Source organism: Cavia porcellus, unplaced genomic scaffold, assembly GCF_034190915.1.
Source record: "Cavia porcellus strain 051 isolate PalLab524CR breed Dunkin Hartley unplaced genomic scaffold, mCavPor4.1 scaffold_14, whole genome shotgun sequence".
NCBI classification, from domain to species: domain Eukaryota; kingdom Metazoa; phylum Chordata; class Mammalia; order Rodentia; family Caviidae; genus Cavia; species Cavia porcellus.
In genome coordinates, this window is record NW_026947497.1 from 67,889,198 (window position 1) to 67,907,121 (window position 17,924).

The window sequence follows — 17,924 nt, forward strand, 5'->3', positions numbered from 1 at the left end:
TCTGTTAGCGTGGACTGTGACCCAAGGTGCCATGTGTGCACATGTGTGTGTGTGTGTGTGAGACAGAGAGAGAGAGAGAGAGAGAGAGAGAGAGAGAGAGAGAGAGAGAGAGAAAGAGACTGGGCTCTCTTCAAGGACGTGCCAGGTCCTCAGCCATCACTCTGTCGTTGTCAGAGACTGACTCCTTGGGCAGAGTTGCTTAAGCTCAATGCTTCAATCACTGTAGTGTGATGGGCCATCTAGCCCTGGTTAGCTCTGGGGAAGGTGGTGCGAGACCTTTATAGGTCTAGAAATATTCTAGGGATGGGTCCCTAGGGAACAGCCACACTTTTCTCCACTTCAAGCTCATTGTCATCAGTTCTGTCCCTTCCTAATGAATGTGAAGATTTACAGTGACCCTGAATCCAGATCCCAACACACATTAGATTCTCAACAAGTTACAGAAAAATGCCACTTAATTCCCTCTCATTTCATCCCTCCTGTGAGAAGTAGATTTTAAGATTTGGAAAGCTTTCAGGATTTGTCTGTCTCCTGTATCTGCCTTGCAAGTGAAAATCTGGCCTACGTGCTTGCTGAGGTAGCAGAATTTCTTTCTCAACCTCTGCCACCCACATCCCCCATCAGGTACAGACGGCCAGCAGGCTTAAATCTGCGTGACTCACACTGTTCTAAAGCAGCCCGCTTTGGCATAAAGCTTACCAGCACAGCAAGAAACGTTTCAGCTCTGATTTTCCCTCCTCAGGACTATAAATCATATATTTCACTTACAGAAGAACAAATCGGACCCATAGAGATGAAGTGTATTACCCAAGATTACACAGATGATAAATAACTGAGGAGGGATTCAAACACAGGGAATTGGACTAAAATGACCATGCTCTTCATCTTATGTGTTGTGAGGAAAGAAAGAATAAAATCACACAGTAAGAAGCTACGGCCCATGAGGTTCCCTACTGCTATGGTTGGACTATTTTTGCCAAAACTCATGATGAGAGCTAAGTGCCACTGTAATAGTATGAAGAGGTAGGTAGGGCTGTTGGAGGGTCAGCAGGATTAGACCTAGTGACAGGTGTGGGAGGACATGACTTTATAAGAAGAGGAAGAGAGCAGTGGTACGTGTCTGTAATCCCAGCTACTTGGGAGGCTGAGGCAGGAGGATCACACATTTAAAGCCAACTTGGGCAACTATGGAGAGTCTGTCTTGAAATAAAAAAAGATTAAAAGGGCTGGGAATATTCCTAGCATGGAGGAGGCCCTGAGTTCAACCCACATATTGAGGGGGAAAAAATTAAATAAATAAAAAAGGAAGTGAGATGCATGCGTTGCCTTTGGACTTTGTAGAATGTCCCTACTAGCAAGAAGGCCCTTCCTTCCCTCCACCCTGGGCCTTCGGAACTGCGAGCGGAATAATCATTATTCTTTTAAAATTACCCAGCCTGGGTTATTCAGCAGTAGCAACAGAAAAGGGACTAAAATTCTTACAGACTCACCTTCCAGCGATCTCAATAGAGGAGGATTGGAAAGGGAGGCTTGTTTGGCTTTATACGGTCTCATCTCCTGGTTTCTTTCAAGTTCTTAATGACACTATCTCATCATTTCCCTGAAGTGTTTCCCAGATACAGAAGGAGCTGCTGTCCTAACTGGGGGCTTATTTCGTCATTGAGAAGTCCGGATGATTTGAAAGGCCTCTTTAGGTGACTCTTTATTCTCTCTTCCTGCTCCCATGCATTGATCCTCTTCTCCTTTCTGTTTTTTGTTTGTTTGTTTGGTACTGGGGATCAAACTCACAACCCAGCTCTTGCCAAGCAGGCGCTTATGCCACTGAGCTAAATCCTTGGCCCATCTTCTCCTTTCTGAAGGCAGAATGATCCTCCTCCCCCTCCATGGGACCAGCCCACCATGTGCAGGATGGTAACAGCACTGGGCCTATGCACAAAACATGGCCATCTGCCACATTAGCTTTTCTAAACCCTGCATTGATTATCTTTATGCTGTTGCTATTGGTTACCATGACCCCACTCTCTTTACACTGGGGGAAACAGAGGCACAATGGAGCCTGATTTGCTCAGTGTCACACAACTGATGCATAGAAACACACAGATTTGACAACGGACAGTCAAAGTCTGTCTGTTTTTGTTTGTTTGTTTTGTGATGAGAATTGAACTCAGGACCTTGTGCTTGCCAGGCAGGCGCTTGTGCCACTGAGCTTATTCCCGACCTAAGTTTTAATCACTCCATTATTTCTCCTTCGTCTCACACCACAGTTTGGTTGTGCTTTCTCTGGGTTGAGAATCGTCAGTTCCCCTAATCATCTCCTGTGGGTCCTAGTTTTCAGACATTAGCCTGCCACCACCCCTTGCCCCTGGGCTGTCCTGATCTGCACACACTTCAGTTTGTTCCCGCCACCCCAAGGACAGCAACACTAAATACAGGATCTGACAGGACAGGTGGCAATGACACCAGCACTTCCTGGGCTGAAATTCTATGACACTCATGCCCCAGAAATGAGATAATGTGCAAAGCCCATGGAAGAGCTCAGCACATGCCGTCTGTACCGCTGTCCTTACTGTTAAATATAAAAGGTCCACAATCCTGCTCAGCAGGCTCTTCCCTATCCTGAACCTGCGAAGTTTTTTCTTTTTTATATAGACCTGGGACTTTACATTAATATAAATTAATTGCATCTAGCTTTCACTCCAAGCCTCCTCCAGCCCAGTCAGCTCTTTGTTCTATGACCCCCTTGTCATAGCTCAAAGGAGTGTACTGTCACCAGCCTACTTTTCATTACAAGGTTGAATTGTAGAATTTAGGAGATCCCCTGAGAATATGCCTCATTGCTATAGTTTAGAGGGAAAATGTTCCCCCAAAGTCTCATGTTTCCAGTTGGAAGCCAGTTGGGTAATGAGGGCACTAACCTCATTAATGGGGCAATCCATGTGGATGGGGCTGCAGGAAGTAGTCACTGGTGGTGACTTTGGAAGGTCTATCTTTTCTCCAGGCTTTCCCTTGCTCTCTGCTTTCTGGCAGTAGAGGTGAGCAGCTTTCATCTGCCACACCCTTCCACCAAGACGCTTCTACCCCAAAGCCAGCCACCTTGGACTGACTCCTTTGAAACTGTAAGCCAAAACAAACCTCGTCTCCTTTAAGTTGTACATTTTGTTCAAGCAACAGAAAGGTGGCTAACATTCCCGTAGAGGCCTAGAGACATTACAAAACTTCTCTGTGATCATCCAATTTATTAACCATGGATTAAAATCTAGGTCTGTAGATCTCTATTTTATGCAACATAAGATGTTGTGTGGAGATCAAACAGCATTTTCTAAATGATTCCCCTACAATCTCCATCAAGAAAGAAGGAAAATAACTCATATTAAGTCATTAATATCTATATGTAAATCAAGTTTTCTTGAATGTATTGGGGATTGAAGCGTATCATTATATGATTTCCAGAAGATATCCTGGACCAAAAAAAAAAAAAAGCAAAAAAAGAAAAAGGGGCTGAGGATTTAGCTCAGCGGCATAAGCACCTGCCTTGCAAGCAGGCGGTTGTGAGTTCGATCCCCGGTACTGATAAAGACCAAAACAAAAACAAAACAAACAAAAAAAAAAAAACAAGAAAAACAAACAAAAAAAAAAAACAGAACATATCCTGTTCCGATTTTGAAAACTGAGATGACATTTGCTTTGCTTCTCATTGGAAAGATCCGGCCCTCTTTTATGGGTTTGTCAGTGTGTCCCCTGATTGACATCTAGAGGTTTATTATTGAGCAGCTTGAATTCAGGTACCTGTGTATTTTCCACAGCCAATAAATTCTTGCTTGATCTGCCTTGGGCATAGCAGTCTTCTTTAGCATCTGTTCTTCCATGTTTAGTTTAGAGCTCCCACTCTATATGGAAAGATAAAAGATTTCCTAGAATAGCAGAGTACTGTTGAGTTATGCTATCCATGATTTTACTTTTTTTGTTGTTTGTTGCTTTGGTTTACTGTAAACATTGTCTAAGACTTGTATGAAGCTTACAGGTCTGGTTTGCTTTTGTGCAGATACTCTTGTCTTTGTGTTTGTGGGCACAGTTGCTGTAAAGTAGAGCTCCCCGCTGTGGTCACAGTGACTTAAAAGAGCAAACGCCTTTCCCTTTTCTTCTTGATCCATTAAGGACTTGCTGGAAATTTATTTTGGAATATCTCCCCCCACCCTTCATATAAGTGATTCCTAATTAGGAATTTAGGATAGAGTTCCCCAAATCACAAATGAGCTTTTGGCAACTCTGTCCCCAGCGTGATCCTCTTTCTTATCTCTTGCTTGCCTAGTTGGTCACTTCATCTGATTATGATCAGAGTTACTCTGGTGTCACCTCCATTTTTTCACTGTTGATAGAAGCAGCTTCCTGTTTGCTGCTCATGTGGGGCGAGTGCTTCCTTGGGCACTGACTGGACCGGTCCTGCACCTATAGTATCTCTCACAATGTGGGAGGCACTATTGCCACCTCTAATAGACCAGTCTCACAGCAGGAAGGTGCTTGCTCAAGGCTGCAGAAACTAGACACTTCATTGTGAACCCTAGACTTTCAGCAAAATTAAACTTCCAGCTGTTGCTTGAATAATTGAAATCTCTCGCTGCTGCTGTATTCTGTATTGTAAGTGGTGCATTAATGTTGGATATTAGTATTCTATCTTGACTCTGCCAGTTTTTTTTTTTTTTTTTAATCAGTACCGGAGATCGAACTCACGACCTGCTTGCAAGGTGCTGAGCTAAATCCCCAGCCCCAGGTTTTTTTCTTAAAAGTATACACCAGGGCCGGGGGTTTAGCTCATTGGCACAAGCACCTGCCTGGCAAAGGCGAGGTTGTGAATTCAATCCTTGGTACCAAAAAAAAAAAAAAAAAAAAAAACCCAAAAAAAACACACCAGCAACAATCCTTGGCAAACAGTGACCCACCACGCCACCCTTCTTCCCTGCTGCGGTTTTAAGGGCACCCTGTCTCCTTCCTCTAGCCATGACCAGTCTGAGTGCTAGCTCTGAACTTGGTCAATTTAACCCTTCCTTGGGCTTAGCCATTCATTCTCACTCTGCTTTCTGATACTTCCCCTTCTTTGTACCTGGGGCTAACAGAAATGGGAGGAGCCTGGGGACTGTTTGAAGGTGACCTTCAGTGACTGTCCTGGCCTTTGGAAGGCACCTCCTTGGAAAGTGAGAGGCCATAGATACTGTGTGCTCAGGCTGGGAGACAGAGACAGAGATGTCTTGGCCCTGTTACTTGACAGCTGTTATTCTGGGCTACTCCCTTAATCTCTCTGAGCTTTCACTTATCTGTAAAATGGGAGAAGAAGACTAACTCTATCTCAAGGGCTTTCTTGGTCTCTGAGAGACAGGCACACGCCTCGTGCCGCCATGTCATCTGCATCATTACCGCTGTCCCCAACTTTGTGCCTTGAGGTCTCCTTCTTCCTGAGGTCTCTCCCCCATTACCCGAGGCTTTGCAGGAAGCATTTTCATGAGCTGTGCTGGTGACAGCCTCGCCTATCCCGGCCTTGGTGCCCTGCTCCGCAGTTCCTGGCCTAGCGGGATCTCCAGAATGCTGGTCTCAGGGAAGCTGGGAAGCTGCGGAGCCCAGAATGGAACAGAGTCCGTCTAAATGGACCGCGGGGCCCCGGGGCTCCTGAGCTAAATCCTCCCGCTGTTTCATGACGTCCTCTCTCCTGAGGAGACACCAAGGAGGGCGGCGATCCCTGTGCGCAGCACTGGTGCGGTTCCTCTCAGATGCCACCGAGCTCCCTTCCTAGGAGGCTGCGTCGAGGGGCAGCCCGGTGTCTGCAGCCCGCTGCGCGGTGCAGGTGGCACGCTCTGGTCGCCAGCTGCCCACATGCACGCGCCCCCCAATTGTGCCTGGGTGCGCGCGCAGGGACCCAGGCGGGAGGGACAGTGGGGTAAGTCGAGGCCAACCTGTGCCAGCCGCCTAGTAGCCGGTTAGGAACCTGGAGAAGCCCCTCTGTGTCCGCCCGCAGCTGTCGCGGGTGTGCCCACGGTCCCCGGAGACGACAAAGCACCTCCAGTTAAGGTTTCCCTCGGAGGCAGCGATGGCCGGTGACACCAGGCCAGCACGTGAAAGCGTGCCTTGGATCCCCAGGGTCCCATAATTCCGGGCCGAACCTGGATTGGCATGGTTGGTCTGTCCTCGCAGAGAGGCACAGAGCTCAGGGAGCCAGGACGCTGCCACTTCCGGTGCCACCCGGGTGGGGTGGTTCTCTTGCCCTCCTGCTGCCAGGGTCACCGAGAGGAGAAGCCACCATTTATTTGATGACTTGTTTCTGTTTTAGCAACTAGGAGACTCTCTTCTTCTAACCTCGATTCGCCATGCCAGGGAGCAGGCTTCTTGGTGTTTCCCAGTCCCCGTAGGGCAGCGCCTCGCTGACCTCCTGCTGTCCACGCTGGAGGTGGCCGCAGGCCCCAGGGCCGCTCGGGACTTTCTTCCTCTTTCAGCTTGCTGTTTCTCCTTTTTGGCTTAGCCTAGGTTATCCCTCTCATCTTTGATGACTCCTTGGTCTTTCTTTTAGAATCCTTTATTATGGCTTTTCTTAAACATACAGGAAAAACAGAGGAATAATAAATCCCCGTGTGCCCTAAACTGAGCCTGAGCAATGAGCAACCCACGCGAATTTTTGCTAAATTCACATCTCACCTTCACACTGAACTGTTTTACAGCAAATACCCGACTTTCTGTCATTTTAGACATAGATATCTGTGTATCTTTATTTATTTATTTTTTTGGTACCAGGGATCGAACTCACAACCTCACACATGCCTGGCAGGCATTGTGCTGCTGAGCTAAATCTCCAGCCCCAACCTGTGTATCTTTAAATGCAAGTTTAAAAGAAAAGAATTACCTCAATATTATCACTCTGAAAGGATCACAGTAATTCCTTAATATCAACAAATAGCCAGGAATTGCTCAATTTTCTTCAAGAGTTTCATTTGGAAAAAAAAAAAGCTGGTATGTCTGAAAGGGTCTACACACTGAGTTTAGGTGCTGTATCCTTTGGGAGTCCTATAATTTACAAATTTCAGATTTTTTTCTTTGTCTAATTTTTGGGAAAAAAAATGGATCATCTGTCCTGAAAAGCGGGATTTTCCTCTAACTTCATGCACACAAAACTACTTCAGGGTCCTAATAAAATGTGAATTCTGATTCGGGAGGTCCGGGGTGGGGCCCAGGACTCTGCATTTCTAACATCCACTCTGTTTGGAGAAGTAAGGCTGTGACATTGCTGATGTTCCGGATTTTGCTGACTACATCTCTGAGGTGCTTTTAAACATATTCTGAGTCTATTCCCTGTGTTTTCACTAAATTATTCTAATTTAGATCTAGAGGCTCCATCAGGCTCATGATTGGCTTTTGGCAAGAATATGTCACTAGTGGGGGGGCTGTGTACTTCCCATTATATCTCATTAAGAGACATGTAATTTGGTTATCCCTCCCCTCTTCTTTGCTTTTTGTGATGTTCAGATTTATCACTGGGTTCAGGTGCCACTAGTTTAAACCTCCCATGATATTTCTTAATTAGTCAGTGATGAACCTTGCCTAGATCCATTACCTCAGTCCCTCTCAGATGACAGACAGGATGCCCTTGAGGGCACCCTAATGCATTTCTCTCAAGTCTTTACAGATGTAGTTGTCTCCATGAATTCTTTCCTGTCCACTCTCTGAAAGAGATCTTTCTTCCTCTCTTCTCTGCATCTGACTTTTACAGAGTCAGAAACCTGAAGGGTCACCCAATGACCTCATTTCATAGACAAAACTAAAGAGGCCAACAACATGTCCCAATGTTACATAGTTGATGCAAGTCAGCTGACTTGGAATCAGACCTGCAGTCATTTGGACTGACAGCCAGGAAGTCGTGAGTGACTTCACGAACAGAAATGCTGACCCCTGGATGAGGGCCGAAGCACAGAGTCTCAGCATGGGAAGCCAGACAGAACACTGGAGATCACTCTTGATTACCAAAATGAGAATGGAGAGGCTCAAAGTTGGAAGTGGCCTGTCAGATTAAACAGTTATTTCAAGGAAGAACCAGGTCTCAATCAGAGACAATAACGTGTTTGGGGTGACAACAGTAAGAAAATAGAGTCCGAGGAGTCGAGTGGCTTGGTAGTAGGCAGGACTGGAGAGGAAAGATGGGATCTAAAGGGGCAACATGATTGAGAATCAGGTTTTCTGGGGTGTTTCAGTCAGGGAAGCTCCTCCATTCATACCTGTGGGGTGGATCAATATAAAAAGGGCAGAAGAAAATGGGGATGACTAGGATGGAGGTAGAAGGAATCGAAGAGAAGATGCCGGAGGAAATAGGGGACACTGGCTTGGGGATAATACTGGGGTCCTTTCCTTTCCCAGTGAGTGAGAGATGTGAGCAAGGAAGCAGCTCTTTTGAAGAGCAAGTAGGGAAATGCACGGCCATGTTGAGAGAAAACTAGATCAGATGCAGTGGGGAAGGGACCCCATCCCGACCCACTTGATCAGGGTTCTGATGAGTGGGGCAGGGGGTGAAGGTGCTCTTTTGATCCCTGGGCTCCATGTCAGGATCTTGGTTGGACCCTGAAAGGCAGAGGGGTGGCTGATATACACCTGACCAACTCTTCTTGCCCCACCTCCTTGCAGTGCTGGGGATGGAACCCAGGGTCTTGAGCTCACCAGACAAACTCTCTGCCTCTGAGCTACACCACCAGCCCCTCTGTCTCCATGGTGCAGGCTCAGGAAAGGACAGGGGTCACTGTGCTCACTCACAGTGGGGGTATTTCTGTCGGGGTGGATGGGAAAGACATGACCTCTCTGAATTTGCTTGTACCCTGGAAGGCTGGACCTCATAGGGAAAGAAGGTAGCCAAGGAAAACAGTAGCTGGGTGATGCTTGTGGGAGCTTGGACTGTTTTGTTTAGAGGCCACAGAGCTAGAGCCTACTTCTGCCTAATTTGCCTGGCCACCCTTTTTATGTTTAGCAAAATCCCATTTGTCTAATTGAGAGCACTTCTTCCCTTTCTCTTTCTTTGTTTTGCTTTTCCCTTGGTAAATGGAAGGCATATTTTGCTATGTGCTATGCATATTTGCCTGTCCTTTAGAAGACTTGAAGCTCACAGAAGGTGGGAGCCGTATGTGCACAGCTCTGTGTTTTTCATAGATCTGGGCATATCTTACCTGTACCAGGTGTTCAGTATAATTATTTGTGAATTGAAAGAATGAATGTGTGGACAAATCTTAAGATGAAAAACCAAGCTGTTCCTTGAAGAAACCTGGCAAAGTTTGCTTTCTTCCAGATGAAATCCCCCGAAGTTTTTGGATAAATGTAACAACCAAGTAAAGCTGACTGAATCCCATAGGAAGAGCTATGGGAAGTTAATCCAAGCCTGCATGAAGTTGCTCTCTGGTCGAGGTGAAAGAAAATCCGTGCCCAAACACCTGCTAACAAGACAGGGCACATGGGCATGTTTCATATGAAAAAAGCATTAGGAGATGGAAAACAAAGCACTCATTCATCCAACAAGAATAATGAGAACCTACTTATTCTCTGTTGGACAATGGGGATGGAGCAGAAATAGGACAGGGTCCCTGTCCTCAAGGTGCCCAGGGAAGGTCAACTCAGAAGGCATGGTGTGCTGCTAAATGCTTAACAACAGGCTTTTCAGGAAAACAGACAGACAAAAAGCAACCCTGGTTATTGTAGCTTATTAAATCCTCCATGATAGCCAATCTGAAAGCACCCAGGGGCATTCCTGAGATTTGGGAAGAGATGCACCAGCAAGCAGGCGGGCTCAGGTTCACCACTGGCTGCAAGCAACGAGACAGAAAAGGAAGTAGCTATCTTCATATCTGCAGGCCCGATGGCCCGAATGGAGAAATTTACTGAGACTGAAAGAAAAAGAGCCAGGGCAGACAATGATATCTGTTTTCTCTAGAGGAGAACTAGAGAACGCTGTGAGAGTTGATCATCTGATGTGCGAGGAGAGGAAACAGTGCTACACGAGTGGCACTGATAACGTTACTGGAAAGACAGTCTAGTACTATCCACCTGCAAAAGCTGGCTGGGCATGGAGGTAAGTCTTCTAGGACATTGGCTTCCTGCAAATTCAGAGTGGTTCTTTTACATTATCTTAGGAGCTGATGACTGTTGTGGACAGTTAACTCACATATAAGCACACTATTAATAATATTAACATATGTCACTTTATTAAGTGTTATGAAGCAGATGCTTCTTATCTTTATAATCTTGCAATACCAGTGTTGGTAACCTCCTTTTGGAAGATGAGGAAACACTGACCCAGCCTTACTAATAAAGAAGGTTGTCCTTTCCCACATTTATTGAGGTTTGTGCCTTGAGGTTTTCTGCATGAGATACAAGTGGCAGGAACAAGGAGCCAGCCTAACTCAGAGAATGCATACCTGATGCCTGTTATGCTTTTGCTGTTACCTTTGAGACTACATTTAGCATATTCTGGACACAAGGCATTTGAATTTGTCATTTTAAGGAAAATACTGCAAAAAAATGTCAAGAGATGAGCTGTGAGGTTAGTTTTGAGCCTGTATATGGAGGCACATGAGGAGCCAGGGGTGTGTAGCTCTGTGAAGATCAATGCAAGACAATGTGTCAGAGACACCTCCAGCCTTGTGAAGGGCAGTCATCTGGAGGAGGGAGGAGGTATGTTTCATGTGACCCTGAAGGATGAAAAGGATCCTGATGGATAGGGATTTAGGTCGGGCATCTGTGGATGCCTCTTATGCAACTATTATGTTCCAAGCATTGTGCCGAGTGCTGACTAGGGAAGCAGACAGTAAGAAATGGAACATACAACCCTTGTACAATGTTAGGAGAGTCAGTGCTGTCCAGCCATGGGGTAGGTTTTTGGAGAAGCAGTGAGCACTGAAGGCCCAGAGATTAGCATGTGCTAGAACGAATCTTTTATTGAGTGGTAAGTGGGACTAAATCTCCTTTCAGTTCTGAGATTCCAAGTTCAGAATTTGCTTTGGCTGGCGAGAGGGTGCTGCCCTGAGAAAGTGTCACCGTGGCACTCGCCTCCCCTGTGTTGCCAGCCTTGTCCACCCCAGCTGTGTGCTCTGTGTTCTTGGATGAGAAGCTCGGGGGGGCCATTGAGGCTGGCAGCCACTACCATCTGCGACAGGGCCCAGGGAGTGCTGGCAGGTCTGTGTGGGCTCCAGGAATGCGGTGTTGAAGCCATGTACACACAACCTGCTAAAGAACATCCCATGGGCAGAAAATGTTTGCTTCCTCTTTAGCCTTCCTCTGTTGCGGTGCCAGAAGGGCACAATAGTGCCTTTGAGAGGGGCAGCTGGAAGGGGGTGCTGGCAGCGAGGCTGGAAGTAGAAGGCTGCAGCTGGGGATGGGGGAACCAAACTCATTTCCAGGAGTGAGGCTGCACTGGGTGCCAGTTTCCAAAACAAAACTGCTGTTTCTCAGAGCTCACGGTGGTGGGTTGCCTCAGATTTGGACGGAGGGCAAAGCCATTTCCTATCAGCTGCTCCACCCTCCCCAGGCTTAGAAAAACCCTGGTGTATTCAGGCATTCTTGCTTGGGGTGCAGATTAGCAGGCTTTGCTGTCTGTCTGGGGAAGCTGAAGCCAGTCTGGGCTGGATGGGGCTTTACGAGGGATCCAACTCTCATGTAGCCAGAGCAAGAGTGATGGCCGGAGGGCCTGGCAGGGTGCAGGGGCAGTACCCTCTGGGCAATGAGAAGGGCTCAGAAGAGAGACTCCCTCTTCGTCCTGCAGGGTCATTTCCTCTAGCCTCACAGCCGCCTGGCACCCTTGCTTCCAGATGGGCTCTGCCCACTCACTGTCTTAAGTCTGTTCAGTGGGAAAGAGGTGGGAGAACCCTGGCATTTCCTGTCCTGGTTCACAGCTGTCCCAGACCCCTCTGTTACCTTCAAAGATCCCAGCAACGGCTCAGAGTTGGGCGTGGGAGAGAGTCTTCCCACTCACCGCTGCAGAGTTAGAAGGCCGGAGTGCCAGGCTGCAAGCTCTGCCCCCGACCCACTTTGAGTACCAAATGGAGCAGATTGGGTCCCCTTTATTCTGGTGGCTTCTAACAAAAAGGTGTGACTGGAGGCTGGTCAAAGTGGTCATTTCTATTACTGGTCACTCTAAACATGGGGTTTTCACACTTTGGTTCAGTTCTAACGATCAAGTGGTAACTACTGAAGAATTAGTTCATCTTGTGCACTGTGCTGGGTGGAGGGATACAAAATACACGAGAAAGTTCTCACTTTGGGCAGCTGACTGCTTCATGCATTGGCAAGTTTTGCATGCGAACTCTGCTATCAATGAAATGCATACATGCATTAAGGGGAAAAGCAAACCTGTAACTCAGGAAGCCACCTCCTGCTGGGGGTACCCTGGCATTGTGGGAGGTACAGGGGTGGGGTGGGGCTGGGATCACAGATTTATGCTTGAACGCATCTGATCTTGGATATTCACTTATCAAAATTAGACTCAGTATTCTGATACAATAGTGGAATATACATATTATGCAATGCTATACGAGTATTAAATAAATAAAAGTGGATGAAAGTTCCAAGGCTAGAGTCTGCCACATGCAAATTGCTCAGTGAGTACCTGAGATTGTCCTCAATCTTTGAATCCTAACAGATTTCAGATATAACACATATAGCAACACAGGGGTATTTAGTCAATCCCATGTTAGATTCTTTGCCCTTCCTTAAAGAGTCAATTCTTCTACCTTTTAAATTTCTCTTCTAGGACTAGGATCAGCAGGTTTATGACCTTACATGCTATGTTAGAAAAAAGAGACCTTCTTGCTATAGCCAACAGAGCATATTTATATATTTTATTGTATGTCTCTATAATAGTCCAGTTGTATAGGCAAAAAAAAGATTGGAATGTGTCTCCTCTCTGAGGTTCTCAAATCTCCAGAATGTGGTGAGGAATATCACAAATTCTTTTCAATACTCTAACCATCTAAAAGATTGAGTACATTTCCCGCTGGCATGCCTCTCAATTTATTATCAGATAGAAGATGTACTTGTTTGGTAGACATTGCTTGGGGGAAAGTTATTCTTTTACCAAGGGATCTTGGTGATTGGAAAGCTAAGCCTTGCAGGGCAGAGGTTAGCCCTCTGTTGAGGGGAACAAATAAGTCATGTGACTCCCAGCCTCTGTCCCCAGGGACTTCTGGGGCCCTGTTGACCAAACCTGCTGTGTAATGACCAACTACCTTGAGAAAATGTAGACCTAAGACTTTTTTCTCCCTCTAGCTATGGCCCACTTCTCAGCATTAAAATGACATCATTCCGGACTCAGTCATTTGCTTGTCATTTACATTTATCACAGAGTGGCCTAAAACTTCATCTTAAAAGTTACTCCCCCGCAAAAAGTTACTCCGAAGTCCTTGAAAGACACAAAGCACGCATCATGAGGAGTCTAAAGACAAAAGCAAATCAAAGCAATTCACTAAGAACAAAGGAAACAGAAAAAACAGAGATAAAAGCATATGGATGAATAGAGGCTTGACGTGAACTCCAGGGTGTACATTTGAAAAAATAAAATAAAAAAAGAGGGTCAGTCATTTAGGAGAGTGAAAAAGTTATGTGTCAAGCTGCAAGCAAACAATGGGACCTCATAAGGGAAAATTAACAGAAACAACTTCTCCTTAGTCAGCAGAACAATTCTCATGGATGGAAACCTACAATCAGTACAAGGTTGAAAGACGCAGTGAGCTAGGACATTGGTGCTGTGTTTGAAGACAGATGAACATTAACAAAACTATCCCAGAGGTTCTTAGGGTGCTTGGCTACAGAAACAAAGGCTAATACTCTGGAGATTGAGATGAAGCCACCATCCTAATGGTGCTGATCTCTGGCTGGGGAGATGGTGGGTTTCTTGCCTTTCTTGCCTTTTAAAATGCTCTACCATGCGGCTGGGTTAGTTCTAGAATCAGGAAAACAGGTCAGCACACCTAGTAGGAGGGGGCGGGGAGTCACGGATGAAGTAGAGGGCTGTGGAGCTGTGGGAAGTGGTAGATGCTCAAGAAAAGGAAACGTGAACAGGTAAGGGCCTCGCAATGAGGAGGATACTGGCCTGGAGGACGGGAAAAGGGTCCTTGAGCCTAGCTTTCTTTTGACTCTAGGCTGTGGTACATCATCAGGTCACTTCTTTTGTTTTCCCCAGTTTCCCAACTCTTTCTATTTTGTATCAGGAATTGAACTCGGGACCTTGTGCTTGCCAGGCAGGTGCTGTGCTACTGAGCTATATCCCTGGCCCTCCCTACCATGTCAGCCATGGTGACCAGGTGGATGGACTAATGGCCAATTCCTACCTTCCTACTTCGGGCTCTGAGAGGCTTTATCTGCCCAAGCTGAGAAGGTTCCAGAAAAGATCAAGGCCCAGACATCTCTTCCCCTGGAATTTAAAAATATGCAATACTGCAGGTGAATGCAAAAACAGAGTGAGAGAAGGTCTCTGTTGAAGTCTGAGAGCCTCAGGTTCTTTTCTGACACATACTGGCTGGGTGAACTTGGTCAGGCTACTTAACCTATAATGTCTTTGGTTTTCTCGTTTTAAAAACTAATGGCACCGGATTGGAGTAGCTATGCATTCTTAAAGTCATCTAACTCATTATTTATGAAGTCTCTGTACATGCACATGACTGTGCATAATCCTAGTATTACAGTGTTCACAGGTGAGACCCAGATAATGATGTGGATTAAATACTACTAGTATGGTACCCAGCACACTCCCCCATTTTTTAATCTTTTTTTTTTTTTTAACTTTTTTTATCGGTAACAGGGATCAAACTCACAACCGCCTGCTTGCAAGGTAGGTACTTATGCCGCTGAGCTAAATCCCCAACCCCTATTTTTTAATTAAAATTTTTTATGAAGATAAAGTTCATGTAATATAAAATTAACCATTTTAAAGTATACAGTTCAGTGGTATTTAGTACATTCACTCATACTTTTATTGTTTTGAGATGGAGTCTCACTGTATAGCTCAGGCTGGTCCTGAACTCAGTACATAGCCCCTGCTGGCCTTGAACTCCTGATCTGCCCAACTCAGCCTCTTGGGTGCTAAGATTACCAGTGTGCATCACCATACTTCCATGGATAACTTTTTTTCTTTCTTTCTTTCTTTTTGTGAGCACCTTCTAGATTTGGACTTAACTTTTTTTTCCTCCAATACCAAGGTTCCTATTAGTGGATCTAGCTAGTTGTTTTAAAGGTTAAATGTCAAGGAATGTAGGACGTTCTCCCTTGAGCCAGTGAAATGAATTTTTGCACAAAATGGAAACTGAGCACTGGAGTTGAAGGCTGCCTGCTGTGGTCTCCTTGTGATGGAGTCTGAAACCTTCGGAGGCATTCTGGGCTTGGAGTGGCAGAGGGGGTGCCTCCTCCCCCACCTGTTTTTCAGGTGAAAGCAGGTGGGAGGAAATGCAAAAGACCTCTTTGGAAGCAAAGAGGCATCAAAGAGGACTCTGAGAGACTCAGCTTAGATGTGGTGACATAGTTGGTGACAGGCTTCTCTCTCTCTCTCTGTCTTTGTTTCTTTCGCCATACTGAGGTCTGAACCTGGGGCTCTGCTCATGCTAGGCAAGAACCATGGAGTGACATCTTCAGCCCTTTCTATTTTGGTTTTTGAATTTTAAGACAAGGTCTTGTTAAGTTGCCGAGGCTGGCCTTGATTTACGATTCTCTGGTCTCTGCCTCCTGAGTAGCTGGGATGACAGGTGTGTAACCTCTATACATGGCGTGCCGCTTCTTAATTAGAGCTGATAACAAAGCATTGAGCACCCCAGTTCCAGGTGCAACGCTCACATCCGCAGGCCCCTCCCTTCCGTGTTCCCACAGCGGAGAATCCACAGTGAGCATGCGCACTGTATCTATTATGCTCCCTTCTCGGTAAATGCAAAACTCTCAAGCCTGCTTTTAACGTTATCTGAAATGTCAAAATGAATGAAAGGCTGTGAATAAACATCACAGCGCCGTGCCCTTTACCTAGTTGAGAATCTCTGCTCCAGAATGAGCTTCTCAAATGCCTCTACTGCCCCTCAAACTCTTGAAATTCCTGGGGAATGGAAGCTTGACCTCACTACCCAGGTTTTGGACTCCTGTGAGTTTCTTGCTTCCCTTAGCCTCCGTCCCTCTCCTCCGGGATGCTCATTAGGGCACTTGGCTTTTAGGGATGGTTTGCAGATTCTGTGACACACTTAGCACAACTGCTGATCAAATAAAAAAACAAAACAAAACAAAACAAAACAAAACAAAGAAACACACAAAAAATGAAACTCCCAAAGCTGTGAAAACTTTAATCTGAATAAAGGCACTAGGAGATGGGCCAACCCTTCTCACATCCATTTTATAAATAAGAATGCTGAGGCTCAGACATCCAGTTCAGCGAGTTATTTAACCTAAATGCAGAAGACTAATCCCCCAGCCTGTGTGTCTCAAGAGAGTCCCTTCAATTTGTCAGCCCTGACCAAGCACCTGCAGGTGAGTGCTGTATTTGGAGTTACCTTTACCCCTGCCAGGGTCACTTCTAGTGACTTCTGGATCTAATGCCTGCAGGGTTAGCTAAGTGGGTACTGTATTAAGAAACTTCTGTGTGTTTCCTGAAAAATCTCACTTGGGGTTTACTTTTTTTTTTTTTTAACTAGAGTGACCAAAAAATCAATAGGCAGAGAGCCAGATAAACAGAATAAATAAATAAGCAGATTTTACTTTCTTTTCCCCGAGTTCTGAGTCACTGAACTCTTCAGCCTCAGTTTCCTCCCTCAGAAAGTAATGACAAGAATATCTGTCTCGTATGTTCTGTGTGTCAAAAGGAGCTGCTGTGTGGAAAAATCTCCTACAAACCTCAGGGCAGTTCTTGTTTCTCTGTCTCACTTTCGTCTACCCACATCTCTTGCTGCTTTCCTCAAACGAGAAGTAGGACATGGAATCTTCACAAAGCAGTTCTTGGCAGAGCTGCAAAGCCTCCCGAGGAGGAGGCAGAGGAGGTGGTCCCAGACCCTCGAAGGAGGAGCAAGCAGTGCTCCCAGGCTGTCGGATTTACCGGATTTTAACGCTCGTTAGGTATATCTCTGCTTACTGGATCCCAAGCTAAATTCACTTCAGAAGATCTGGATTCTTTTCTTCCCAATTGCCAGCAAAGAAGTTTTGGTCAGGTCACTGAATGTATCTGAGCCTTAATTAAAAAATGATAATGCTGGGCTGGGGTTTTAGCTTAGTGGTGTGAATTCCTGCCTGGCAAGAGCAAGTTGTGAGTTCGATCCCTGGTACAAAAAAAAAAAAAAAAAAAAAAAAAAAAAAAAAAAAAGCACAAATGAAGGAACTTGCCCCTCTGGGTCATCATGGCAATTTCAGTATGACCTTTTCTGTTGGTTTTTACTTTTCTACCCCTGTTTACCATTCTACCCTTCTGTTTCTCAGCTTGCTTTTCCATAAAGTGGGGATAATAATCCCTGGCCTTCTTAGTTCCGGGGATGATTGTATGACTTGAGATAAAGACTGTGGCAGGGCTTTGCAAACAGCAGAGATACGTGGATAGGGTGACCTTGAGCTGGTCAGGCCAGCGCTGTGAGGGCAGCAGCCATACTCAGAGGGTCACCTCCACCTGCTGTGCTTTGCAGTCTCCTAGAGCCAGCCTTGTTTCCTCTGTCTCTGTCTCTGTCTTTATCTCTCATAGTGCCTCTGAATCACAACACTGCCCACCCACTGCTCTCTGGATGCAGAAGGTGCCTGCCCCAATCCTGCAGGCTGTCAGAAGCCGTGGTCATATGACCCTCCTCTCCCATTTTACCCTCATGAATAAATACTAAAAAGACTCATTATGGGGAGATAAGGAAAACAGGAAGTGCTTCTGAAAATGCCCAACACCCCACAGCACGCGGAATAACCCCACCCCCCAAGAG

At 45.9% G+C, this 17,924-nt stretch overlaps 1 protein-coding gene across 5 annotated transcripts in view; it reads right to left on the reverse strand.

Moving 5' to 3' along the window:
• The window catches only part of Dgkg (diacylglycerol kinase gamma), a 193,515-nt gene that overhangs the window by 40,392 nt on the left and 135,199 nt on the right, over positions 1–17,924 (reverse strand). The window contains exon 22 of one of the 5 annotated variants that reach the window (XM_063261209.1): positions 82–14,416. The exons of the other annotated variants lie outside the window; for them this stretch is intronic. Within the exon in view, the coding sequence (XP_063117279.1) occupies positions 14,360–14,416 (57 nt within the window). The 3' untranslated portion in view covers positions 82–14,359. Of the gene's footprint in view, positions 1–81; positions 14,417–17,924 lie in introns of those variants that run through there. 5 annotated transcript variants of the gene reach the window in all.